The following is a 27508-nucleotide window of genomic DNA, read 5'->3' on the forward strand; positions in this document are numbered from 1 at the left end:
AAGAATCATAGAGGATTAGTAGGGTGTTTTTTTTAGTTAACCCCTTAGTGACCACCAATATGTCTTTTTACTGACCTGAGATATAAGAGAACAGCATTCCACGACAGATGAAAATGCAGAAGCTGTCAGCTGTACACTATTTATTTACATACATTAAATTCCCTATAAGTATGTCTTTGGATTGTGAGAGGAAACCGGAGTACCTGGAGGAAACCCACGCAAACACGGGGAGAACATACAAACTCCTTGCAGATTATTAATATTATTATTCATTTTTATAGCGACATTTATTCCATGGCGCTTTACATGTGAAAAAGGGGCATACAAAGACAAGTACAATAAACATGAGCAATACAAGGCCCACACAAGTACAAAATAAGAGAGGACAGATGTTGTCCTTGGTGGGATTTGAACCCAGGACCCCAGCACTGCAAGGCTGCAGAGCTAACCACTGAGCCACCATACCACCCCACTATAGATGATACATTGCTGCATCAACCACAATCAGTGTTGGCACCGACCATGGCCATTTAACCTCTTAAATACTGCTGTCAATAGTGACTACAGCATCTAGATGGTTAACAGAGTGCGGAGTCTCCCTCTTGCACTCCATCAGCACCTTGAGATCATGATTGTGTGGTCATGATGGTTGTCATGTCATAGCCTTCGAGTATGATGGATATAGTGACCTGGTCAGAAGTTAATGTGGTCAAAATAACATTTTTCATTCCTGCCATTCAACTTGTCATTAGTTCTTGAAAAGCACCTGAAGGGTTAATAAACTACCTGACAGCAGTTTTTAATATGTTGAGGGGTGCTGCTTTTACAATAGTATCACTTTAAAGGGTTCTCCAATATATAGGACCTCTAAATTTATATCAAAATTGAAAAATGAAGCAGTAATTTTTCATTTTTTTAAGGAAACTTACAAAATTTGTTGTCCCTAAAAAAACCCAGATTTTTTACATTTCCTTAAAGAAAAAAAATACAAAAAAAATTACCGCTACATTTTTAAACCGTCTAACATCCTAACAAGATAAAAGGACTTCTGCCAAATAGTTCTGATGTAAAGCAGACATGAGATAAATGTTATTTATTAACTTGTTTTGTGTGGTATGACTATCTGGATTAAAGAGATAATCATTCAAAATTTGAAAATTGCTAATTTTTAATTTTTTTTGCCACATTTCAGATCTTCAGACTTATTTTTTATAAATAGACGCAAGTCGTCAACCTAAATCTACCATTAACAAAAAGTACGTGTCATGATAAAACAGTCTCGGATTCACTAGGATATGTTTTTGCCACATAAAGCGACATGTGAGATTTGAAAAATAATTGCATTGGTCACTATGGCGTTAAATTGGGGTTAGACAACCCCTTTAATGAAGAAGACGCTGCTTTGGCCATTACTTTTCCAATATCACCCAGTGTCTTAATTTGAAATCGGATGCATAATGTCATGGGATGGGTAGATTTCAAGCCTGAAACGTCTACAATACCCTTTTCATGTCAGTGGTTACACCTTTGTAGTTATTAATACCTAGTCTGTAAAAATATAATGTAAAAATATAATTTCTCCACAAATTATTACAATTCTACAGTGTCTGGTATGTGAACAGATCTGCAAATTCCATCAAGTTTCCTTTGCGTGCAGCTGAGCTCCATCGAGTAGTATTGATGTGTCAGCACACCAGAAGCAGAAGCCAGCGGTGCTGTAATCCTCCTATTATCTGCACACCTGCACCATCTTCCCAACTGAAACACATTATAAAATTAGCAAATTCAGAGATCACGAAGATGAGGCTTGTGATGCTTACGGGACGTGAAGAGAACATGAAACAAGAGGATTATGTAACATAAAGACCAGCCAGAGCGAGTGAGGAGCGACAAGCGAGTAAACATCTAATCATTCAGGCCAAATAAAAGATATTCAACATCCGAACCAACTTTTTCTAGACCTCCAGAAAACTAGACGCCAAAGATGCTGATAGGAAATGTAGAGTGTCAATGGGACAGTGAGCAAAAAAAAAACAAAGACATTCCACTAGTTTGATTAATGAAAAACCCAGTCACAGGGGAGCGTGAAGGACATAGACGGATGTCTAGACGGATATACACTGTCGAAACGCGTTTAATTTTTTTTTAATTATGTTTTAAATAACCTCCTCCTCTATGTCCTTCGCGCTCTCCTGTGATCGGGTTTTTCATTAATCACTCTGTCTACCCTCTCCAGAGGTACCCAGCTGGAGCTGCAGTGGACCTCCCTCAATTGGCCGCCTGCCTGGTGCTCCATCTAGACCGTCCTATCTGACTTTGCATGTTCCACTAGTTTGGTCTGATTCTCGGCGTTCCGATGAATGGGTCTGTGATATGAATGGGTTTCATCCATGTGCCGTACATTTCGAAGATGGAAGTATAAATTTGGTCTACGTTATCTTTTAGTTGAGATTGATTTACTAAAATTGAATGAAAATTATTGAAAATTCCATAAAATTTTATAAAAATTAACCTACAAGTCTTTACTCTTACTTTCACAGGGTCCCGAGAGGCATAGACCAAAAACCCTTGGTAGAAAAACTACAGACAACCTAGTGTAGAAGCCTAGATAATGTCTCTATGGATAGTGAAGTAACATTGACCCAGGACTCAAATATCTCTCAATATGGACACCACTGAACTGAGAATACTAGACCTATAAAAACACTGACTTGCAGGTTAAAGGGAATCCTTCAGCAGGTTTTTGCTATGTAATCTGACAGCAGAATGATGTAGGAACAGAGACCCCGATTCCAGAAATGTATCACTTAGCTTACTGTGATACAATAACAGTTTTCTCTGCTTCAGCAGAGCTTGCAATGCTGAGCCCTGTATGACCCCACCCACACCACTGCTTTGTATGTACACTGTACATTGACAAATACCAATCAATGGTGGGGGCAGAGTTGGACTAATAGGCACAAGACACTACTTCTCTAGTGACCTCCTCCTGATAAAACACTGCTTTTATTGAAACAGAAAGAGACAGCCTAGTAAGTGACACATCATTGAAATCAGGGTCTCTGCCTCTACATCATGCTGCCCTCAGATTACATAGCAAAAACTTACTGACAGATTCCCTTTAGACTATAATACACTGTAGTCATCTGAGCCCTCTAGTAGATATAATGCTTTAGAAAAGAACAAAACAATCAGAATTTACCTAACTGTAATTTTCCACTGTAGCAGAAGATACGGCAAGACCAGGAGAAGAAAACTTACTATGAATCCCACTAACTTCTGATTTTGGACACAGCATGGATTCAAAACAAATGCCACCTAACACTGAATTTACCACATGACCATCCTTGAAATGGTTTCATATTGTAGTAAAAAACAAACCTAAGCGCCTAGAATCACCCATCAAATTGTGACTATTGTGGTCAATATTAGAGTTATACCTACCTGCTAATGCTGTCAAGATAGGGGTCTACAGTGCATTGCCAAAGTTTTCGGCCCCCTGGAACTTTTCAACCTTTTCCCACATATCATGCTTCAAACATAAAGATACCAAATGTAAATTTTTGGTGAAGAATCAACAACAAGTGGAACACAATTGTGAAGTTGAACGAAATTTATTGGTTATTTTAAATTTTTGCAGAAATTCAAAAAATTAAAAGTGGGGCGTGCAAGATTATTCAGCCCCTTTAACTTAATACTTTGTTGCGCCACCTATTGCTGCGATTACAGCTGCAAGTCGCTTGGGGTATGTCTCTATCAGTTTTGTACATTGAGAGACTGAAATTCTTGTCCATTCTTCCTCAAGCTCAGTGAGGTTTGGCATTGTTGCCAAAAAGTTTGACTTTGGTTTCATCTGACCAGAACACCTTATTCCACATGTTTGGTGTGTCTCCCAGGTGGCTTGTTGCAAACTTTAAATGACACTTTATATGGATATCCTTGATAAATGGCTTTCTTCTTGCCACTCTTCCATAAAGGTCAGATTTGTGCAGTGTACGACTGATTGTTGTCCTATGGACAGACTGTCCCACCTCAGCTGTAGATCTCTGGATTCATCCAGAGTGATCATGGGCCTCTTGGCTGCATCTCTGATAAGTCTTCTCCTTGTTTGAGATGAAAGTTTAGAGGGAAGGGAGGGTCTTGGTAGATTTGTAGCGGTATGATACTCCAAATCCGGCTTTAAACTTCTCCACAACAGTATCACGGACCTGCCTGTTGTGTTCCTTGGTCTTCATGATGCTCTCTGTGCTTCAAACAGAACCCTGAGACTATCACAGAACAGGTGCATTTATACGGAGACTTGATTACACACAGGTGGATTATATTTATCATCATTAGTCATTTAGGACAACATTGGATCATTCAGAGATCCACAATGAACTTCTGGAGTGAGTTTGCTGCACTGAAACAGGGATTTTTGTGAGTACTCACCGTAAAATCCTTTTCTCCGAGACGCTCATTGGGGGACACAGAGACTGTGGGTGTGTGCTACTGCCGTCTGGAGGCCGACACTAAGTATACAAAAAAAACAAGTTAGCTCCTCCTCCGCCGCATACACCCTCGCCCCGATAGCGGGCGGAAACCAGTTTAGTGCCAAAGCAGTCGGAAAAGCTGACAGCAATTTAGCTCTACCGCAAAAAATCATATGTCTGAAAAAAAGGACCACCCTACAAATAAGGGTTTATACCCATCAAAAATAAACAAAAGCCAACTGGCTATCAGGGTGGGTGCTGTGTCCCCCAATGAGCGTCTCGGAGAAAAGGATTTTACGGTGAGTACTCACAAAAATCCCTGTTTCTCCTTCGTCTCATTGGGGGACGCAGAGACTGTGGGACGTCCCAAAGCAGTCCCTGCGTGGGAGCAACTCATCAATCTACACCGCATGCCTACCTGTTCAAAGGTGTGCCCCTGTTGCCTGGAGAATCCTCCTACCCAGGCTCGCATCAGACGAAGCCTGCGTATGTACGTTGTAATGTTTAGAGAACGTGTGCAGGCTTGACCACATTGCCGCCTTGCATACCTGCTCTGCCGAAGCCTGATGCCGAAGCGCCCAAGAGGCGCCCACTGCCCGAGTCGAGTGCGCCCTTATTCCAGGTGGAACCGGCGTGCCTCTAATACGGTAAGCCTCTTGAATAGTAAGGCGAATCCATCTGGCTATGGTCGACCGTGAGGCCGCAAGCCCCTTCCTGCGCCCTTTAGGGATCACAAACAACGAATCTGTCTGGCGAAAAGGCGCTGTCCTCGACACATACCTCCTGAGGGCCCTCACCAGGTCCAGCGTGTGGAGCGCCTTCTCAACTCTATGTACTGGAGCTGGACAAAATGAAGGCAAAACGATGTCCTCATTAATATGGAACGAGGACACCACCTTCGGCAGGAACGGCGGAGGTGGTCTCAAGACTACCTTATCCTTAAAAAAGGTCAGAAACGGGGCTCTACAGGATAGGGCTGCCAGCTCCGAGACCCGCCTAATAGAGGTTATTGCTACCAAAAACACGACCCTGCAATCCGACCTCCTGCAATGGCTCAAAAGGAGTTTCCTGCAGGGCCCCCAGCACCAGATTAAGGTCCCAGGCGTCTAAGGGAGCTCTAAAGGGGGGCACTAGATGCGAGACTCCCTGAATGAAAGTCTTGACCTGCATAATACTAGCGATCTTTCGCTGGAACAGAACAGACAGGGCCGAGATCTGTCTCCTCAGGGAACTCGGAGCCAAACCTGCATCCAGGCCTGACTGCAGAAAGGCCAGAATGTTGGGAACCGAGAAGGCCAAAGGCGCAACCCCGTGCTCTCGACACCAGAGAAAGAAAACCTTCCAAGTACCATGATAGATCCTCGCCGAGGCCGGCTTCCTGGCGTTAATCATTGTGGCTACCACCTCACGCCCAAACCCCGCCTGGGTCAGGACCCAGGACTCAACGGCCATGCCGTCAAACACAGGGCCCCTAAGTTCGGGTGGTAGATCGGCCCCTGGGACAGTAAGTCTGGCCGTTCCGGTAGACGCCATGGCACGTCTGCGAGGAGCTGTATCAGATCCGCGTACCAGGCTCGACGGGGCCAGTCTGGGGCCAGCAGAATTGCCGGAACCCTCTCCCTCTTGATCTTCCTGATTACCCTCGGGAGAAGAGGCCGAGGGGGAAAAAGGTACGGGAGCCGAAACTGGCTCCATGGAAGAACCAATGCATCCGCTGCAATCGCTCGCGGGTCCTGAGACCGGGCCACAAACCTGTCTAATTTGGCGTTCTCTCTGGAAGCCATCAGATCCACGTCCGGAGTTCCCCACCGTTGGCAAATCTGCTGGAAAACCTCGGGGTGCAGGGACCATTCTCCGGCCGCGACCCCCTGCCGACTCAGGAAATCTGCTGCCCAATTTTCCACGCCTGGTATATGGACCGCTGAAATTACTGAGTGGTGCCTCTCGGCCCAACGGAGTATGTGTTCTATCTCGCGCATGGCTGCCCTGCTGCGCGTGCCTCCCTGGTGATTCACATACGCCACTGCCGTGGCGTTGTCTGACTGGACCCGGACTGGGCGACCCACTAGCCAGTGCTGAAAATGCTGCAACGCCAACCGCACTGCTCGAATCTCCAACAAGTTGATCGGCAGAAGGGCCTCCTGGGGAGACCACTGCCCCTGTGCTGTGTGATGACGAAACACTGCTCCCCAACCGAGAAAACTCGCATCGGTTGTGACCACCAACCATTGATCTGGAGGAAAGGGTTTCCCCTGAAGGCGAGAGGAGTCGCGCGTCCACCATTGCAGTGCCCGCCGGACCTGAAAGGACAACCTGCACTGATGATCCAGGGAGAAAGGACTCCTGTCCCATGCTGCCAAAAGAGCATGCTGCAGGGGGCGAAGATGAAACTGCGCAAACGGGATTGCTTCTATTGCTGCTACCATCCTCCCTAGCACCCTCATCCCAAATCGAATCGTGTGAGGGCCTGGCCGCTGAAGACTCCGAACCCCTCGCCGGAGCGCCTGGGCCTTGTCTCGAGGGAGAATCACCAACCCTTGGGAAGTGTCGAAAATCATCCCTAGGAATGGAATCCTCTGAGCCGGGGTAAGACATGACTTCTTCCCATTGACTAACCATCCCAGGCGGGATAGGGTATCCAGCGTAATGCCGACATTCTCCTCGCAAGCCTGAAAAGACGATCCTTTCACTAACAGGTCGTCCAAGTATGGCAGCACTACTATGCCCCGAGAATGAAGAATGGCCATAACGACCGCCATCACTTTCGTGAAAACCCTGGGTGCCGTGGCCAATCCGAACGGCAGAGCCACAAACTGGAAATGCCGGCCATTTATCGCAAAACGAAGGAACTTCTGATGCGGAGGAAAAATAGGGATGTGCAGGGTAGGCATCCTGAACATCGATTGAGGCCAAATACTCTCCCTGCTCCATGGCCGATATCACTGACCGGAGGGATTCCATCCGAAAGTGCCTGACCTTGATGAACCTGTTTAGGAGCTTTAGGTCCAAAACCGGTCTTACTGTTCCGTCCTTCTTGGGGACTGCGAACAGGTTGGAATAAAATCCCTGGGCCTCTTCGTCCTCTGGTACCGGGATAATGACCCTGTTGTGCAGAAGAATCCTGATGGCCCCTAGCAATGCCTCTGCCTGGGATTGCAATTTGGGAAGACGGGATTGAAAAAATCTCCTTGGAGGGTGTCCGATAAACTCTATTTTGTACCCGAATGACTGACACCAATTCCGCCACCCATGCGTCGTGTGCCACCTCGACCCAGACGTGGCGGAACCTGAGCAGACCGCCTACTCTGCTGTCCTCGGGTACCTGATGCCTCAAGTCATTTTGTAGAGGGCCTCTGAGACCTAGCTCCCCTTGACCTGGGTGGACGGCCCCGCATCCTCCCCAGCGGGTTGGCTCTATACGTGACCTGGCGCTCTCTGTCTTGGTTGCGACGAGCCGGGGCAGTAGAACCGGCCGTTGATGCACATCCTGGGGCGCGAAATGCTCGAAAGCGCGCCTGTGGATGACGACAGGGCGGTCTGCTCTTCTGCTGTGGGAGAAAGCTACTCTTTCCCCCTGTGGCATCTGAAATGAGCTTGTCTAGCTTCTCCCCAAAAAGCCGATTACCCTGATAAGGCAGATATGTTAACGACTTTTTAGAAATCGAATCGGCCCGCCATAGCCTTAGCCACAAGGCTCTCCTAATGGCGATAGCGTTTGCTGCGGCTAGCGCCGCGCAATTAGCTGCATCCAAGGATGCATTAATTAGATAGCCTCCTGCCATCGAGATCTGATTTGCTATCTCAGACACCTCTACCGGCAAGTCTCTGTCCTGCAGGACCTTGTTCAAAGACTCCGACCACGACATCATGGCCTTGGCCACCCATGTTGCTGCGAAAGAAGGCAAAAGCGCTGACCCCGATGCCTCATACACCGAGCGGGCTAGACCCTCCATGAGCCGATCCGTGGGGTCCTTAATGGAAGAACCACTAGGCACCGACAACAACGATCTTGAAGCCAGGCGTGACACTGGGGGATCCACAATCGGAGATTCTGCCCACTCTTTACAGAACTCTGGTGCAAACGGGTACCTTGTCTCTAGCGTTTTCTGCCCTGAAAAACGCTTGTCTGGGCGTTCCCTGTGTCGCTGTACCGTGTCCTCGAATTCTGGATGGGTGCTAAACACCCTATGTGGGCGCCTGGCCTTTTTAAAAGATATCTTATGCCCTGCGGTCAGGGAGACGTCCTCCTCAATACCAAGAGTCTGATTGACGGCCTCAATGAGACTGTCCACTGTCTCCCGACACCCAGGAATATCCAGATCCAAGGCTTCCTGCCTGTCCTCATCCGAACTCTGCTCGCTCTCAGACAATGGTGATGGAGAGCGAGACGCCGCACTCACAGATGCCGAAGCACCGGAGGGGCCCGGAGACGCCATATGGGTTCTTTCCCTGTACGTCTCCTTAGCGAGGGTACGGCCCCTGCAGGCCGGCGGCTCATGTGAGGTGGATGAACCTTCCCAAACCGGAGAGCCGTTGTCTCTACCCCTATCCGGGGCCTGAAGGGTCTCGATCGCCTTCGTAAGTGAAGCCATAGACCGAGATAGCGATAACGCCCATTCCGGGGGCTCCGACCGCCTGGGCTCTGTTGGCGGGGAGGGCTCCTGGGCGCGTTCGGAACTACAGGCCTCACATATCTTAATAGTCTGCGCTCGCGTGAACACAGCCCCACAGGAAATGCATGCGGTATAAAGGAAAGTGTGTTTCTTCCCTTTTCCAGACATACTGCGGAACCAACGGCCAGAAAAAAACCTTTTTCTAAATATTATATCTTTTCCTTTTTTTTTTTTTTATGGCATCCAGGGGTATGAGGAGAAGGAGGACAACCTGCCCTAGTGTGGCCAAGACGGAGTCGCACTTACCCGAGCTCCTGCTGTCTCCCCGTGCTCCTGTGCTGCTGCTCGACTGCCGTCTGGAGGCTCCCAGCTGCTGTCTCCCTGGGTAGGCTGCGATGCTTCCTGACCGCGGCCTACCCCATTCTGACGCCGGGGCCTCCATTTTATTCAGCGCCCGCCCAGTATCCAGGGGGGCGGGCCTTCCCCGCGGCCTAGGCCGCAAGCCGCGGGCTAACTTTCGGCCCTGCCTGCCCGCCGCACCGGGGGGGGGCCTTCCCCCGCAGCCTAGGCCAAAGCCGCGGGCTAAATTTGAGCCCTCTTCCCTGCGGCCTCCTCGCCCTGGAACTGGCGCTGTACACGGCGCCTACTCAGCCCGGCGCGCTCCTTCCCCCGCCCGGCCACTGCCGAGCGCCGTGGTGAGGGAGAAGGGGAACATGCCGCTGCCCCTGCCGCGCCGAAGAAGCCCTCCTGCTCTGCCTGCAGGCAGGAGAGGGGAGACGCTCCAGCCCCTGGAGAGTACGCCGCAGCCCTGGCCTGGAAACCTCCCGCTGCCCAGGAGCCCTGCTTACCTTTGCCCCTGTGCTGTGAGGTAACCCATATTTTCGGAAGGTGCAGGCACCCTAGCTCCGTCCGCCTTGGCTGGGCGAGCAGAGGGACCGTCCGCCACCACGCAGTACCTGATTGGTGTAGCCGTGGGGCCGCACAGACTAGTCTTGTGCCTCTGTGCAAGCCCATGGTTTCGCTACCTAGGGGTGGACAGGGCTAAGTCTGGCATAATGTCCCACGTCGCGGGAGAGGGAACGTGGAGGGACACTCGCACGTGGTCGCCCATTGCTGGTTTGGGGAAATCGGATCCTTTCAATAGGATGCGTTGCCCCTGTCATATTTTCTTTAAAATAAAAAAGAAAAAATAGATGTCTGGGGAAAAGTCCCAGAGATGTCCCTCGGTGCGGGAAAGGATACGCAGAGGAATACTCGCGCGTGCTCGCCCGTTGATGTTTGGGGGAGATCGGACTCTTTCAATAGGGTCCGTCGCCCCTGTCTCCTCTTCATAGCAAGAAAATGTTAAAAAAAAAAAAAAATAGTCTGGAGAGACCCAGACTGCGTGTGCCTCCATCAGACACTAAGCAAAAACTGGTTTCCGCCCGCTATCGGGGCGAGGGTGTATGCGGCGGAGGAGGAGCTAAATTGTTTTTTTGAATACTTAGTGTCGGCCTCCAGACGGCAGTAGCACACAACCACAGTCTCTGTGTCCCCCAATGAGACGAAGGAGAAAGTAAAGGGGCCGAATAATATTGCACGCCCCACTTTTCAGTTTTTGAATTTCCATAAAAATTTTAAATAACCAATAAATTTCGTTCAACTTCACAATTGTGTTCCACTTGTTGTTGATTCTTCACCAAAAATTTACATTTGGTATCTTTATGTTTGAAGCATGATATGTGGGAAAAAGTTGAAAAGTTCCAGGGGGCCGAATACTTTCGCAAGGCATTGTATGTTAGGAACTCCACAAAGGAACATTACAAAGTTGCAGTCAAATTTTTTTTTATGATTCTGTAACAATCGTATCGTAATCACAGCAATAAACCCCCATCTAACCGTATGGCGTGAATATACCACAGTAATACTATTATATGTGCCATTTGGTGATCGTTTTAAGTTAATGTAACACCAATGATCATTGTCCGGTCAACATACTTTGCATAAATTAATAGTACAGGCAAATAAAATAAACTTTGTAATATATCTTATCATTATCTTTCTCCACTGAGACATTTTTTTTCCTGTCTCCTAAACTCTGAGGGATAAAAGACACAGGGGACAGATTGTGATGCTCTTTTCAGTAAGTGCTTCATCTCAATCCTGTGCTGGATTCACAGTTACATTGCTCAGTATTGCTGGATAAATGTCTGCCATTCTGTGGCTTCTGAAGATGTGCTACATAAAGAAAGGAGGGACGGAAGATCTCATGTCTTTGTTTGATGTCTATAGCTGCTAGTCTCCATCCACTAGCTCAGAGATAACTAAAAATCAGAATACGAGTGTCACGGGCTTACCACGACCGAGAGGAGCCAGAATACCACAGCGTCTGATTTCTCCTACTCCTGCACTGATTAGAAGCACTTCACCTTAATATTAAATGGTGCAGGTATCTTTTAGCACTGCAGGGGTTAATCTGCTCAGTTTAGAGCTCTTGGAAGCTTTCCTGCATTAAGGCTCAGCTGTACACTGTGAGCCACTTCATCTCCTATATAATCAGGGCCCTGGCTAGCACTCATTTCCATAGGAAAGCTTTTGCTGCATGGCTGGAGGTTGTTAGTGGATGGTATTGGAGAAGGCGTTTGGTGGATTTATCTGCGACTGTTGCTAGGTTTTGAATGTGTGATAACTCCCTTTCTTCGCCTACTTTGGTTTAACCCCATCCTCCACTCCCTGGTGTTTATGTGTGTATATTTGTATGTTTGTTATTTCCTTTATCCCTGTTCATATTACCTTGTTAGTCTGGTTGGTGTATTAGGGCAGGGGTCCCCAACCGCCGGTCCGCGGCCCAGCACCGGGCCGTTGCAGTGCCCTTGCCGGTCCGCGGACACAAGGGGAGCCGGGGGGCGGTGCAGCAGCTGATACTCACCCTGCATCCCGCGGCGGTTTCATCCAGCGGCGGCTTCATCCAGCGCTGAGCGGTCACGTGCTACCGCTCATTTAAGGTCATGAATATGGACGCCACTCATCTCCCATAGGCGTGGCGTCCATATTCATGGACCTTAATGAGCGGTATCACGTGACCGCTCCGCACAGGAAGAAGCTGAAGCGCCGCGAGATGCAGGGACGTGCAGCGACGGGAAGGAAGTTCAGCGACGTGAGGGTAAGTATGATGGGGAGGATGGGGGAGCCGAGCGGAGCCATAAGGGAGGGAGAATGGGAGCGGAGCCATATACACAGGGGAGGGAGAATGGGAGCGGAGCCATATATACAGGGGAGGGAGAGTGGGAGCAGAGCCATATATACAGGGGAGGGAGAGTGGGAGCGGAGCCATATACACAGGGGAGGGAGAGTGGGAGCGGAGCCATATATACAGGGGAGGGAGAGTGGGAGCGGAGCCATATATACAAGGGAGGGAGAGTGGGAGCGGAGCCATATATACAAGGGAGGGAGAGTGGGAGCAGAGCCATATATACAAGGGAGGGAGAGTGGGAGCGGAGCCATATATACAGGGGAGGGAGAGTGGGAACGGAGCCATATATACAAGGGAGGGAGAGTGGGAGCAGAGCCATGTATACAGGATGGGACAGGGGAGCCATGCATACAACAGGGGGAGCCACACAGAGCTGGATGGGGGGGACCACACATACATTTTCTGATGATTAGAAAATAATCAGCATGTACAGTACTCAAGTACAATTGTTCTTAAGTGCTCAATGCTCCATTTCCTTGTAGGTTCCAATCATCATTAGCAGTGACGGTCATCAGTAGAAGTAGCCCAGTGCTCCCACTGAAACAGAGAAACAAGCCAGGTGCTCCCACTCATTCAAAACCTATGGTGAGTTGAGTCACATTAAAAATGTTATAATTAAATGATAAATATGCACTGCTAAACTACAACCGCGTCCATAGCCCCGCCCCCTTATGACCAAAGCCCCGCCCCTGTCACACCTCCATCCCCGCCCTGCCGGGCCATGGAAGAATGGTCTTGGTTCAAGCCGGTCCCTGGTGCAAAAAAGGTTGGGGACCACTGTATTAGGGTATACTACTACTCCCCTCTTCCCTGGGTGAAGGAAGGGTACAGACTGAGGGTGGATTCTAGAGCTAAGGCAAGGTACATGGCCCTGGTGTCTTCACCATCAGAAGTAATCTGGGGAACAGGGTGAGCTAGGGCAACCCTAGTGTTAGGGATATGGAAGGAAACCCTGGTCCCAGGACACCCAACAGAGTCCTGACACGTAGCTTGGTGAAAATGCAGGATAAAAGTCATATAATGACCAGAAATGGTGTTATTCCTCATTTACTAATACCAACTTTGTATGAAAAGGTACTTAAGTAAACTTTAAAAACTGCACCAAATTGGCCCTGGTGAAAAGCACCCTAAAATCATGGAGGTATTAATCACTGGTACAAGCATCATTTTTTTCCTTGCTTCTACTTGATTCTAAAACATCTTGTGGAGTGTGGTGTGACAAAATCTGACCTCATTCCGAAACCCCATGATATACTTTGTATTCCTCCCTTTGTAATAGAAAACTAACAACAGGAAATTCAGACGGGAAATTGAATTACCGTCTTCACAGGACCCGGCTCGAGAAACATCTATTTTCTTCTTCTGTTTGCAGGATGCAGCTTGTAGCTCACATTGGTTGTCATAAGTGACTCCATCGCTGCCACACACTGGTAGGTACGGATGGCGCTCACATGGCTGGCAGATGCATTGGTTGTTTACACACTTCGCACCAAAGCCACAGATGGTGTTTCCACAAGTCTCTGAAATACAACAAGAAAGAAAGAAAAAAAATGCATAAGATTCACTACTAGGAGGAGCTGCTAAATTTTCAATCACTAGGTAAAGTAAGATCAAGTTTTATCATGAATGGTGAAATCTCCATTTACAAAACATTTGTGTTTATGTGAATCTGAGAAAAGCTTGATGTAGGGGCAGAAACCACAATTCCAGTGATGTGTCACTTACTGGACTACTTGGTGCAGTTTTGATAAAATCACCATTTTCTCTCTAGCAGAAATAGCAGTGCTCAAATGCTGTGCTGTGTATAATCCCTCCCACATCACTGATTGGTCTCCAACCAACGCGTTTCGGCTACGCTCTACTCATGCTTAAATCATAGTCAAAAATGCGTTAGTTGGAGGCCACTGGAGGAACTGCTAGCGTTTTATGATATCTAAACAAATTCTGAAGTTTTATCCATCTGACTCTTCGCTGGAGATTTTTTTTCTCTGCTGTCTGCTAACTGCACTCGGTCCCGGGTGGATCCATGTGAAGACTTACACAGCTTTATTACAACATGGATCTGGTTGTCTGACTCTCCTGTTTCCCCTTTTCCCTTACATTTTTATTAATTTTTGCCGTTTTTTACAACAATCCGTACATATAGGAAAAAATGTTCTCAAAGAAGACAACCTCTTTGAGGCATTTTGACATTATGGAGGGGGTAAATGGTTTGAAGATAGTGAGAGGGAAGATCCACTGTAAAGGTAGCCCATATGCTATGGGTAAAATAAGTGGCTGCACAACTTGCTCGGTGAAAATAAAGGCCCCGTCTCACTAAGCGATCTCGGTAGCGAGATCGCTGCTGAGTCACAACTTTTGTGACGTAACAGCGATCTCACCAGCGAGATCACTGAGTGTGACAGCGATCAGCGAGCGCCCCCCCTGCCGGTATCACTGATCGCTGGAAGAAACCTCTGGACATTTCTTTGGTCGCTGGTCTCCCACTGGCCAGCACGCATCGCTGTGTGTGACAGGCGGGAGACCAGCGATCAGCTGTAAAAAATAATAAAAAAATAAAAAATATAGTTATTCTCACCTTCCGACGTCCCGTTCAGCCATCCTGTCTCTCTCCAAGCTCCGGTCCCAGTGATCCTTTGCACGAATGACCGCGAGACTTCGCGCTCCCGCGAGACCGTGACATCTCGCGGTCATTCGTGCAAAGGATCACTGGGACCGGAGCGTGGAGAGAGGCAGGATGGCTGAACGGGACGTCGGAAGGTGAGAATAACAATATTTTTTATTTTGATTCTATTTTTTACAGCGATGGCCAGCGATGCCGGGCGCTCGGCATCGCTGTGCTGATCGCTGGTGAAGCTGTCTGTGTGACAGCTCACCAGCGATCACATAGCGACTTACTAGCGATCCTGACACCTTGATATCGGTGTCGGGATCGCTGGTAAGTCGCTTAGTGTGACGGGGCCTTTAGGGAAGCAATAGCCCCAAGTCCATTTTTTTTACAAAGTTTTTGTGCAGATGGTACAACTCTATTAAATGGCACTTCGCCAAAAATCTGTTGGAATGGCGCCTTCACCTTTGGAAGAATACAGGTTCCTTGCCATTATTATGCTAGGGCGCAGACGACCATGTAATCTCTCAACTGAGAGAATCGGTGCGATTATGCTAATCATACTCTAATCAGAGATTGATCACAGTGCAATCAGATTTTCTCAGATTAGAAGATGGAGAAAAAAAATTGCTCCATTTTCTCCATTCTGTCAGTCCGTGGAAATCGGACTGCACTCACATGTCATCTGACTTCAGTCCAATGTTTCCACTGACTCATTGACTAGCATAGACAAGCGCGATCCAAAGATTGGATACAACTCTGACATGCAACAATTTTTTCTAGAACCGCCTCGGTACGAGGAAAAAATTGGATATGTACAAAACCCCATAGAATAACAATGGTCCAAGAGCAATCCGAAGGTTTGTCGAATCGTACTTAGACCAAAAATATGGCCATCTGCACAAACCCTTATGCAAACCATTCAGCAGGCACAAGCTACTTTACAACAGCCTGTACTCCGCAGTTGCCTGTTCTGCTAATAATTGATAAATCTGAAATTTCAAGCACATTTATTGCAAAAGAACAATAACAGCGAAGGGGAAAATTGGGAAAATCTGTCTGCATTGTCTTTATGTAAAGGGAACTGGTCATCCGTAATGGACCCTTTACTCTGAATGATCCTGAATCACGAAATCAATGGGTGCCGGTGCGGATAGCACATAATATCGTGACTTCTTTCACTCCAAAGTGCAGCCATTTCTCCATAGAAAAGAAGAGAACACTTACAAGGGGCCATTATGAGGTGTTGATCCCATAAATTTAGTCTATCCTGATGACGAGTCCCCTTTAATTCACCAATGTTTCCAAGTATTTCAGGCATAATAAACTTTCATTACTTTTATTTTTGAGCCTCTAGGAGTAACGACCGAGGCTCGAATCATTCACCATAACAAATGACATGACGGTCCCCATCACAGGTACTGTGCTGTAAATTAAGAAAGTCTTTATCGAGCTCTGCATGCAATAGATGAAAAGAAAACTATTGCTGGCTGAATTACCGATCGCTTCATCTAGTGAATGCCGACTCCTCATACACAACAACGTTATTTTTACCACATCCCCGGAGGACATTTGTAAATTCATAAAAAAAAATGTGAAAAATGGAAAATTGCAGGTCTTGATAACATTTCACGCTAATGTCCCCTGTAATTCACTGCTACTCGCATGGTGTCTGGCAAGTCTAGAAACTAGAGTAATTTGCCGGCAACACAGTCAGGCCAATTCTTTGATTGGTCATGTTCTCCTTTTTCTCCTATTTATAAGGCACGGGCACTTACATTACTCCAACGCCAAGACTATGAAGATTAATGCCGCGTCCATGTCTGCCCCTTCCACAGCTGAGAGGTTTAAAAATAAATGTGGAAGAAATGCTCTCGGCTCGGTTTGCATTATTTTTACCTATTGCGAAGAAAGTGAAATCTCAGAGTGTATCAGTGTTTGATGCTGGGGAAAAATCACAAAATAAACTCCTGGCGCTAGATGTCCTGTCTGCCGAGAAGTTGGCAAATTGACATAAGAAGTCTATCCTATCTTCAACTGAACTTTCAGGGAATCTGTTGTCAGAAAATAACCTAGTGTATAAATCAGATTTTTGTGTTACATGTATTTTTTTTTTTATTTTGACAAATTGTTTTTATCATATCTTTATAAAAAAAATTTAATTTTATGGTTTTCACACTGGTCACCGGTGCTTCTTTTTGACTCCTACTTCCTGGAAGAGTTTTCTGCAGACTCCTTAACATCAGAGGCAGGATTACAAAGACAGATTACACCTTTATACACAGGATCCATCAATCACAATAGGAGATGTCAAGGGTTCAATGACCTTTGCACATGCTCATTAGATGCAAAAGAAAGGGGAGGAGTTTGACCACTGTGGCTAATGTACATGTACAGAAGTCTAAAAAATTCCACAGTGGCTAGTGTGAAAGTTTCCAGATTTAATTTTTTTTTTCATTTCTAACTAGCTGAAGAGCCCGACACTGCCCAGGCATAGTAACTAACTACGGTTAGTTATAACAAATTATAATGATTATAGCTATATATATAAAGCTGAGTCTAGAGCCCCGCCCACTCCACATAGCCACATTCACCATAATATCCCACATCATCCCATCAGCCAGAGCTACAGGACTACTACCCCTAATATCCCACATCGTCCCGTCACCCACAGCCACCGGACTACTACCCCTAATATCCCACATCATCCCGTCAAAGCCACCTGACTACTACCCTTAATATCCCACATCATCCCATCAGCCAGAGCCACCGGACAACTGCCACTAATATCCCACATCATCCCGTCACAGCCGCCGGACTACTACCTCTAATATCCCACATCATCCCATCAGCCAGAGCCACCAGACAACTGCCACTAATATCCCACATCATCCCGTCACAGCCGCCGGACTACTACCCCTAATATCCCACATCATCCCGTCTGCCAGAACCACCGGACTACTACCACTAATATCCCACATCATCCCTTCAACCAGAGCCACTAGACTACTACCCCTAATATCTCACATCATCCCGTCAGCCAGAGCCACCGGACTACTACCCCTAATATCCCGCATCATCCCATCAGCCAGAGCCACCGGACTACTACCCCTAATAACCCACATCATCTTGTCAGCCTGGGGTCAGAACCAGAGCGCTCACTGGAACGGTCCTAACTTCCATACCGGAGATCCCTTTAAGAAAGCCTGGGATCAGAACCAAAGCGCTGGTTGGATTTGCCCTGACTTGCATATCAATGATCCCTTTAATAGAACCCTGGGGTCAGAATCAGAGTGCTGAGGGATTTGCCCTAACTTCCGTACAGGAGATCCCTTTAAGAGAGCCTGGGGTCAGTACCAGAGCATTTGAAGGCAATTGCCCTGACTTCCATACCGGGGATCCCTTTAAGAGAGGCATGGGGTCAGAACCAAACCACTGGATGGATTTGCCCTGTCTTCCATACCGGAGATCCCTTTAAGAAAGGCCTGGGGTCAGTACCAAAACGCTGTGGATTTGCCCTAACTTGCATACCAATGATCCCTTTAAGAGACCCTGGGGTCAGAACCACAGAGCTGAGTGGAACGGTCCTAACTTCCATACCGGGGATCCCTTTAAGAGAGGCCTGGGGTCAAAACCAAAGCGATGGATGGATTTGCCCCGACTTCCATACCGGAGATCCCTTTAAGAGGGAAGATGTGCGTTGTGTATATGGGCACGGGAGGGGGGGGTTCATTTCTGTCATGTGCTCTGCTCCTTTCTGGGGGGGCAGACAATGGCTGGGAGCTTATGTTCCCAGGAATGCTAGATTTCTCCCACCATGTCAGTGTCTGCTGAGGTGTTGTCAAGTGGGAAAACTTGCTCATAGCAACCAATCACAGCTTAGCTTCTTTTAACCAGCGCTGGTGAAATGAGAGATGTTTACTGATTGGTTGCAAGGAAAACTGTTGCTCATTGCAACCATTCACAGCTCAGCTTCTTTTGAACAGCTCTGGTGAAATGAAAGATGCTTCATGATTGGTTGGTGATACACACACACACACATATATACATACATTCACTTTTATATATAGAGATAAATATTGTGCTAAATAAAAAAAACCCACAAAAACTTGATTTAAACAAGTAGTCTTTTTCTGATGATCGCAATGCATGGAGAGGCTGATTCTAATTTTCTTCAAAGGGACTTTTGATAGAAATCTCAAAATAATGCTGACCCACTGACATTCCCCAAAGTCTTGACAGATAAACATATATGATCTCAGTCTAGGAAAAATTAGCGGTGGGAAACAGTCAGCAGGTGTGTCTCTGAGGAGCCGAGGACAGAAGTTGAAGTTCTCCATCATTAAGGGAATTTTCCCTTTCATCAGATCAAAAGAGACATTTTTTTAAATTAGAGTTTGATCTAATGAATGGGAATATTGCCAAAATTGCATAATCTCAATAAATGTACTTTTCTTATTTCTTCCACATCATCACGGATATACAGGACATATGTGTCCATTATATTTCCTTGTGCTTCAACATGAAATCTTGACATTCTCAACTTAAAAAAAAAATATTATTCAAGATACCCTGTTGGGAGATTTTTCTGCTATACATTATACAACCCAAGAACAAAACAAAATGATCACATACCCTATAGTAAATAAATAGTAATAGTACAAGTAAATAACATAGAGTACTTAGCAATATTTTGATCAAAACAGTCATCCCACCACGACAAGGTGTACCCATTGGGACAATCCTGTCTCTAGTATTAAAACCTTACCATGTATCAAACGACCTCAATGTGAATACGGGCAGAGCAAGACCAGGCTCCGACTGTTCCGACACCCACCTATGGGAAGCTATATACATGACATATCTAGCTCTGATAAGGGGAGCTACACCCCTCTTTGTACAAAGTACAAAAAGCTACAGCAAAACCAAAGAAATGAGCATAAGTTGGTATAAGTGCAAAGGGTAAGAGCATGTTCACATGTCAGGCTCAATTCACACTGAGGTCAGTTGATACATAGTGAGGTTTTAATACTTTAGACAGGACTGTCCCAACTAAGCACACCTTGTTGCAATGGGATGGCTTTTACACAGTTTTGATCAAAATAGTGATAACTTAGTATCCTTTGTTATTTACAAGGAAAGTTGTACTTGACCCCGGGGCCTTAACGATGTCCCAGTGATCCCACCAACGATCCGACATGGATGGGATCGCTGGTGAGCTGTCATTAAGACAGCTCCTCCAGCGATCAGGACCAGCGAGCAAGCTGGTTTCTAAGGCCTCTTTCACACTTCCGTTTTTTACAATCAGTCACAATCCGCCAGGTTTTGAAAAAAACGGATCCGCAATTTTCTTTTGAGGATCCGTTTTTTCCCCCATTGACTTTCATTATAGGCGGATTGCCGTCCGTTGCATCCGTTTTTTTTGCGGATCCGCCAAAAGTTCCTGCCCGTCACCATCCTCAAAGATTTCAAAACGGAGCTTGCAACGTTTTTTTCTGTGGCGGATCGTCCAGACACTCATTTAACCCGAAATTCTTTCTGGGTGCCGGACAAAAAAAATTCTCTCTCTCTCTCTCTCCTGCGATTCCTTTAAAATTCTTCATTTGTCGAATCCGTCAAAAAAACGGACGGGTGACATCCGTTGTCATCAGTACTAAAACGGATCCGCCATCCGTCCTTTTGGCGGATCTTGACTGATGCAAAAAACTGAAGTGTGAAAGAGGCCTTATGTAAACATCGGGTATCCAGGAGCCGCGGCTCTTGGATACCCACTGTTTACCTTGGAAACCGGCGTCCAGCTGTAGGGTCGTGGGACGGACTGGGGGGTGGTCCCTCTCTTACCGCGCAGAGATGTAACAGAGACACGATGGAGGCAAATATCGGGTACAACAGGTCCAAGTTTTATTCTCTTCGCCGTCCACCTGACAGCCTCCGCAGTACACCGCACTTCAATTCACTTCACTTATCGGCCCTCCATTTCCAGGGCCGTTTCCCGCACACCGTACTTTACACCAGGGACGTACATATACGTACTGGCCCCTTTTCACTTGTTGACGCTCCTGTCAGATCCGTCACTGTGGCCGCCTTAGGCCCGTAAACCAACAGTACTTTTACTGAATAGTCGTCTCTCTCTCAATACGGTATGCTTCACCTCGGTGCCTCGTCTATACTGCGGTATTTTTCTGTCAGGCCCACCCCCCTGACGTTCTCTCTCCTCAGTCCCCCTGGTTTGGTTTTCCTCAGAGTGCACAAACTGTCACAGTCCTCCTGTCACTCGAGCTCCCCCTGGGGACTAGAACTTTCTGGACTGGGGACTGGGGGACTGGGGACTGGAACTTTCCTCAGTATTTATATCATTCCCGATTCCCTGTAACTCCGCCCCCCATGACCAACGGTTTTCTTAAGCCCTAAGCTAATGTCAAGTCCTTTGCTCACACTCCTCCCTGCCCTCTAATGTTCAATCCAAGGTACTGCACGTCCACTACACTTTCTCAGCTGTTTCCCCACTGTAGTAACTGACACCTATCTAAACTGTGCAAACCTTCCTTTCTCTATTCTGTCAAGTCTGTCCGTCCGGTCACCTTCCCTACACAGCGTCGCTGATCGCTGGTCTCTCACTGCCACACGCAGCGATGCATGCTGGCCAGCGGGAGACCAGCGATCAAAAAATGGCCCAGGCCGATCGAGCACGATCAGCGATACCCGGCAGGGGGGCCGGTCGCTGATCCCCGTCACACACAGCGATCTTGCAGGCGAGATCGCTGTGGCGTCACAAAATCAGCGATCTCGCTAGCGAGATTGCTGTGTGTGGTGGGGCCTTGCCGGCATGACAAGATTAAAGCGGAAATTATAGGGAGCTGATTTTTTGCTGGGAGTGTCAGGTTTAAATGGGAATGAAGGAGGGAATGTTGATGTCATCAGGGGTGGAGACATCATGGAAGGAGGAGTAGGATTTATAAGGGAAGGCTATTTGGGTTTGGGTAGCCATTTTAGGTTAACAGCGACAAAAAAGGATTTCCCAACCATCTTCCATTATTATGTTCCGAAAATGGGATATGGGTCACAGTAATGTTGAATTGTTGTTAATTTGTCTGCTTTGCTTAATTGTGTATTGATTATTTATAATTTTTGCCAAAGCAGCAGACATGGGGGGAGGTCCTCAAAGTTGGTGGATTTGGTTAATGTGGAGCAGTGGGGGGTGTTGGTGAATCTCGGGAGGTTCTGGAACCCCTTTACGTGGAATTAAGTGGTGGTGGGTAGAGTTGAGCGACTTTTGGTTTTTTAGGGTCGAGTTTCGTTTCGTGAAACCCGACTTTTCCAAAAGTCGGGTCGAGCAAGATCGTCCGATTATAGGGAAAAGTCGGGGTCGTCCCGAAACACGAAACCCAATGTAAGTCAATGGGGAATAAAAGTCGGCAGTGAGAGGAGGACAGGAAACACACCTACAGTGCCCATTTGAATGCCAAAAGCATCAATTCTTCTTACTTAAGCTTGTAAACCTTAGTTAGCTTCATAATACAAGTTACGCACTGAAAAATGGGGGTTATTTGGCTAAAGTTGTGGGGGGGAGGGCTGGCTGCAGGTTTTCATGTGCCCTGGGCGAAAGAGCGCCCCTTTAACACATACCACAACTCATCATGCTCCGATACGGCAGAGAAATAGCGGTATAGTACAATGAAAAATACCTCACTTTTTACATCTCATGACGAGGCCCATCTATTTCTCCATACAGAATCATTGGTCCCATATAATGTTTGAAACAGTATATGATGAGCTCCACATAATGCTACAGTATATGTTGGTCCCCATGGATGAAGCTCCACTGTCTTATGGGCCCAAATAATGCTCCAAACATAATGGGCCCCATTTCTAATGCTCTAGTGTATAATGGGCCCTGTAAATGCTGCTCCAGTGTCTGATGTCCACCTTTGGAATGTTCCAGTGTATGGTGGGCCCCATCTATCATTCTCCAGAGTATAGTGCTCCCCAAAAATTGCTGTCCCAACATTGAAAACAATCAAATAAGTCTCCTTGCTAGGGAATCCCTGTACTTGTCTGGACTCCTCGTCGTCCCCATCTTCCATCTCACTGCACAGTATTTCAACTTTGCAAGTGCTGTGATCCTGAGCAAGCAGGGGGGGCCCACTCGTTGGCGACGGCACTGGCACAGGGCCCCTGATAGTACGGTGGTGTGTCTGATGGCGGGTGGGCCGAACCTGCACTTTCATCTGCAGCTTCCTCTTTGTCACCGTGTAAGATGGAACTGTATATGGGAAGGGTAACCTGAGTTTCATCAGGGTCAGATTCAGGTCGTGTAGCGTGCGAGGGGAATGTAGTGGTCTGGGTCAATGTACCAGCAGATTCATCGAGCAGTGGCTGGGCATCAGTGCACTTGTGTCGCCCCCAGGAGTACGGTCGCCACAGTGGCATTACCTTCTTCCTAGGGAGTGTGATGTCATGCTTGGGAGCAACGAACGATCTCTCTAGCAGGTTAACTGATTGGGCGGCGTTATTCCCACGAGTCATGACCCTCCAAACAGCGTTCATGAAAGCAAAGTGTTTGTTTTACGTGGGCAGTATGGTTGCAAAGCTGAACCTTAAAGGAATGTCCAGAAGGGCACCACAAGGAGTGGAGCCTACGGTTAAATTCGACTCCACCTGGGAAACCTCAACCATGCCAGCTACAGAACAGATGCACACATTGCAAGCTTAATTCCGTTAACGAACGAGACTCCGTCATGCCCCGCGGTCCGAGTCCGGCTTACTAGAGGGACACGTGAGGCTCTGGCACATGAGATTGGCCAATAACTGGTGTGTCATGCCCTTACATGTCCGTGGCTGCATGTGCTCTACACTGAAAAGGCCAGCGTTTGCCGCTTACAGGTGCAGATAACCCGCTGAACAACGTTAGTGATGGGGATCACTGATTACAATTATTACCCGCGAACGATGATTTCCCAGTAAGTGCAGGTCAACCGCAGTTCCGGAATTAGGCCTAACCGTCATTCCTGAAAAAATGAAAAACTTACGTGTGCAAACCACAGGTGCTGTAGCTTGCTTAGCAGCTCGCCAGCCATTCTCACGCCCAGCATGGATTACACGTGATTGCACAAAGGTGAGAAAGGGTACCTTATCCCCAGATAACATGTATGGATAGCGTACACATTCAAAATATATGTCTATACATCAGGAGGCAGGCTCAGACGGTGTTAGGCCCAGTATGGATTGCACGTGATTGCACAAAGGTTAGAAAGGGTACCGTATCCCCGGATAACATGTATGGATAGCGTACACATTCAAAATATATGTCTCAGGAGGCAGGCTCAGACGGTGTTAGGCCCAGTATGGATTGCACGTGATTGCACAAAGGTTAGAAAGGGTACCGTATCCCCGGATAACATGTATGGATAGCGTACACATTCAAAATATATGTCTATACATCAGGAGGCAGGCTCAGACGGTGTTAGGCCCAGTATGGATTGCACGTGATTGCACAAAGGTTAGAAAGGGTACCGTATCCCCAGATAACATGTATGGATAGCGTACACATTCAAAATATATGTCTATACATCAGGAGGCAGGCTCAGACGGTGTTAGGCCCAGTATGGATTGCACGTGATTGCACAAAGGTTAGAAAGGGTACCGTATCCCCGGATAACATGTATGGATAGCGTACACATTCAAAATATATGTCTATACATCAGGAGGCAGGCTCAGACGGTGTTAGGCCCAGTATGGATTGCACGTGATTGCACAAAGGTTAGAAAGGGTACCGTATCCCCGGATAACATGTATGGATAGCGTACACATTCAAAATATATGTCTATACATCAGGAGGCAGGCTCAGACGGTGTTAGGCCCAGTATGGATTGCACATGATTGCACAAAGGTTAGAAAGGGTACCGTATCCCCGGATAACATGTATGGATAGCGTACACATTCAAAATATATGTCTATACATCAGGAGGCAGGCTCAGACGGTGTTAGGCCCAGTATGGAGAGCACGTGATTGCACAAAGGTTAGAAAGGGTACCGTATCCCCAGATAACATGTATGGATAGCGTACACATTCAAAATATATGTCTATACATCAGGAGGCAGGCTCAGACGGTGTTAGGCCCAGTATGGATTGCACGTGATTGCACAAAGGTTAGAAAGGGTACCGTTTCCCCGGATAACATGTATGGATAGCGTACACATTCAAAATATATGTCTATACATCAGGAGGCAGGCTCAGACGGTGTCAGGCACAGTATGGATTTGACGGCCCAGACTACACAGCGGAGGAGCAGGGAGAGGTAAAGATTGCAAATGCTGGGGCCCTGCCCAAGCAAGGGGGGCCCACTCGTGGGCGTCGGTACTGGCACTGGGCCCCTCATAGTACGGCGGTATGTCTGACGGCGGGTGTGCACCACCACCGTCAGAGATACTTGATTGCACTATGAAGGACCCTGTGCCAGTGCCCGCGCCCAAGAGTCGGCCTACCCACCTGTCCAGGGCAACGGCACTCGCACGGTGTCGTGCGCTAGGTGGTGACCCCGGCCATGGGGGGGGAGGCAGCACAGTTAGGGAGTTTTAGAAACTGGCATATGTTGATGTTGGACATTCAGCTGATGCAAAAGGTGAAATAGGTCAAGTCCCAGGAAGAGGTGGACCAAAGCAAGCCATTTTACTGTCACCCTATGTGTCATCAGGGGAAGGTGGGACAAAATCCTTGGAAACCCATGCGTGGTTCATTTTAATGAAGGTTAGATCATCCACATTTTGGGTTGACAGACGGGTCCTTTTTTCTGTCAGGATTGATCCAGCTGCACTGAAGACTCTTTCCGATAGCACACTTGCAGCTGGGCAAGCGAGCTCCTGTAAGGCATATTGTGCCAATTCAGGCCAGGTGTCCAGTTTAGCGGCCCAATAGTCAAAGGGGAATGACCTGTGTGGGAGAACATCGATATGGGAGGAAAAGTAGTTTGTAAACATAGTTGACAACTGCTGTCTCCTGTCACTTTCCATCGATGCAGTATTACCAGTTGTGTGAGCGGTACTTGAAAAATCAGTCCAAAACATTGTCATGAAACCCCTGTCTCCAACGCCATTTCTGCTGTGTGCACCACGAACACCTCTGCCAAGCTGCCCCCGGCCCGTACGGCTCGTGTGAGAACCATCACCGCTGCTGTGTGCTGGGAATGCCTCAAGCAACCGATTTACCAGAGTTGCTTGTTTATTAGCCAATATTAGGTAAAGGTTCTCCTGTGGCATGATGTTTAGTAATTTACCTTTATAGCGTGGATCCAGGATGCTGGCCAACCAGTAGTCGTCATCGTTCATCATTTTGGCAATGCGGGGGTCCCTTTTTAGGATCTGCAAGGCATAATCTGACATGTGGGCCAATGTTCCCGGTGTCAATGATGCACTGCGAGTGCTGGTTGGAGGAGCACTTTCTGGCAAATCCACATCCCTCCAGTCACGCACAAACCCTGTACCAGACCTTGCCACGCCAACATTTTCACTTGCCCCACGAGATGCATCCTCCTCCCCTAAGTAATCATCCCCATCATCCTCCTCCTCCTCCTCTTCTTCCTCCACCTCGTCCAGGAGAGGTCCCTGAGCAGACAATGGCTGAATGTCATCAAGGATTCCCTCCTCCTCATCAACATTGGCTGCAGAAGCCTGCTCCTTAAGGTGCGTCAAAGTTTGCATGAGCAGACGCATAAGTGGGATGCTCATGCTTAGGATGGCGTCGTCTGCACTTACCAACCGTGTGCATTCCTCAAAACACTGAAGGACTTTACAGAGGTCTTTCAGCTTCGACCACTGCACACCGGTCAACTCCATGTCTGCTCTCAAAGTGCCTGGCCGTGTATCCTCTCACAAATGCATTATGGCCTGCCTCTGCTCGCACAGCCGCTCCACCATGTGCAGGGTGGAGTTCCACCTTGTTGCAATGTCGATAATGAGGCGGTGGTTGGGAAGGTGGAGCAATCGCTGCAGCTTCTGCATACGAACGGAGTGTACAGGCGACCGGCGGATGTGCGCGCACAGTCTTCGCACCTTCTGGAGCAGGGCTGTTAACTCCGGATAATTTTTGAGGAAGCACTGCACCACCAGGTTCAAGGTGTGAGCCAAGCAAGGTATGTGGCTGAGTTTTGAAAGGGCTATGGCTGCCACAAAATTACGCCCGTTATCACTAACTACCTTGCCTGCCTCAAGATGTACACTGCCCAGCCATGACTCAGTTTGTCGCTGAAAGTACTCGGCCAGCACCTCGGCGGTGTGTCTGTCGCCCAAACACATCATCTGCAACACTGCCTGCTGACGCTTTCCACTAGCTGCTCGATAGGGGGACACATCGTGTGCAACAGTGGCAGCTGCAGATGGAGTGCTCGTACGACTGCGCTCTGTGGACGAGCTTTCGCTTCTGGAGGAGGAGGAGGGTCGAACGCCTACAGCCAACTGTTTCCTATACCGTGGGCTAGGCAGCACTGTCCCACCACCGCTGTCCCCTGTGGACCCTGCATCCACCACATTAACCCAGTGCGCAGTGATGGACACGTAACGGCCCTGGCCATGCCGACTGGACCATGCA

The 27508-nt window shown here is 47.7% G+C and overlaps 1 protein-coding gene across 13 annotated transcripts in view; it reads right to left on the bottom strand.

Annotated features, from left to right (window-relative positions):
* Window positions 1–27508, bottom strand: part of AGRN (agrin) — a 719629-nt gene that overhangs the window by 174458 nt on the left and 517663 nt on the right. For all 13 annotated transcript variants that reach the window (XM_073585333.1, XM_073585332.1, XM_073585329.1 and 10 more), the window contains one exon: window positions 13637–13837. In XM_073585333.1, coding sequence (XP_073441434.1) covers window positions 13637–13837 — 201 coding nt within the window. The remainder of the gene's footprint in view (window positions 1–13636; window positions 13838–27508) is intronic.

The sequence above is a fragment of the Dendrobates tinctorius genome, unplaced genomic scaffold (assembly GCF_039654945.1).
Source record: "Dendrobates tinctorius isolate UK_male_01 unplaced genomic scaffold, ASM3965494v1 ptg000086l, whole genome shotgun sequence".
Taxonomy (NCBI): Eukaryota; Metazoa; Chordata; class Amphibia; order Anura; family Dendrobatidae; genus Dendrobates; species Dendrobates tinctorius.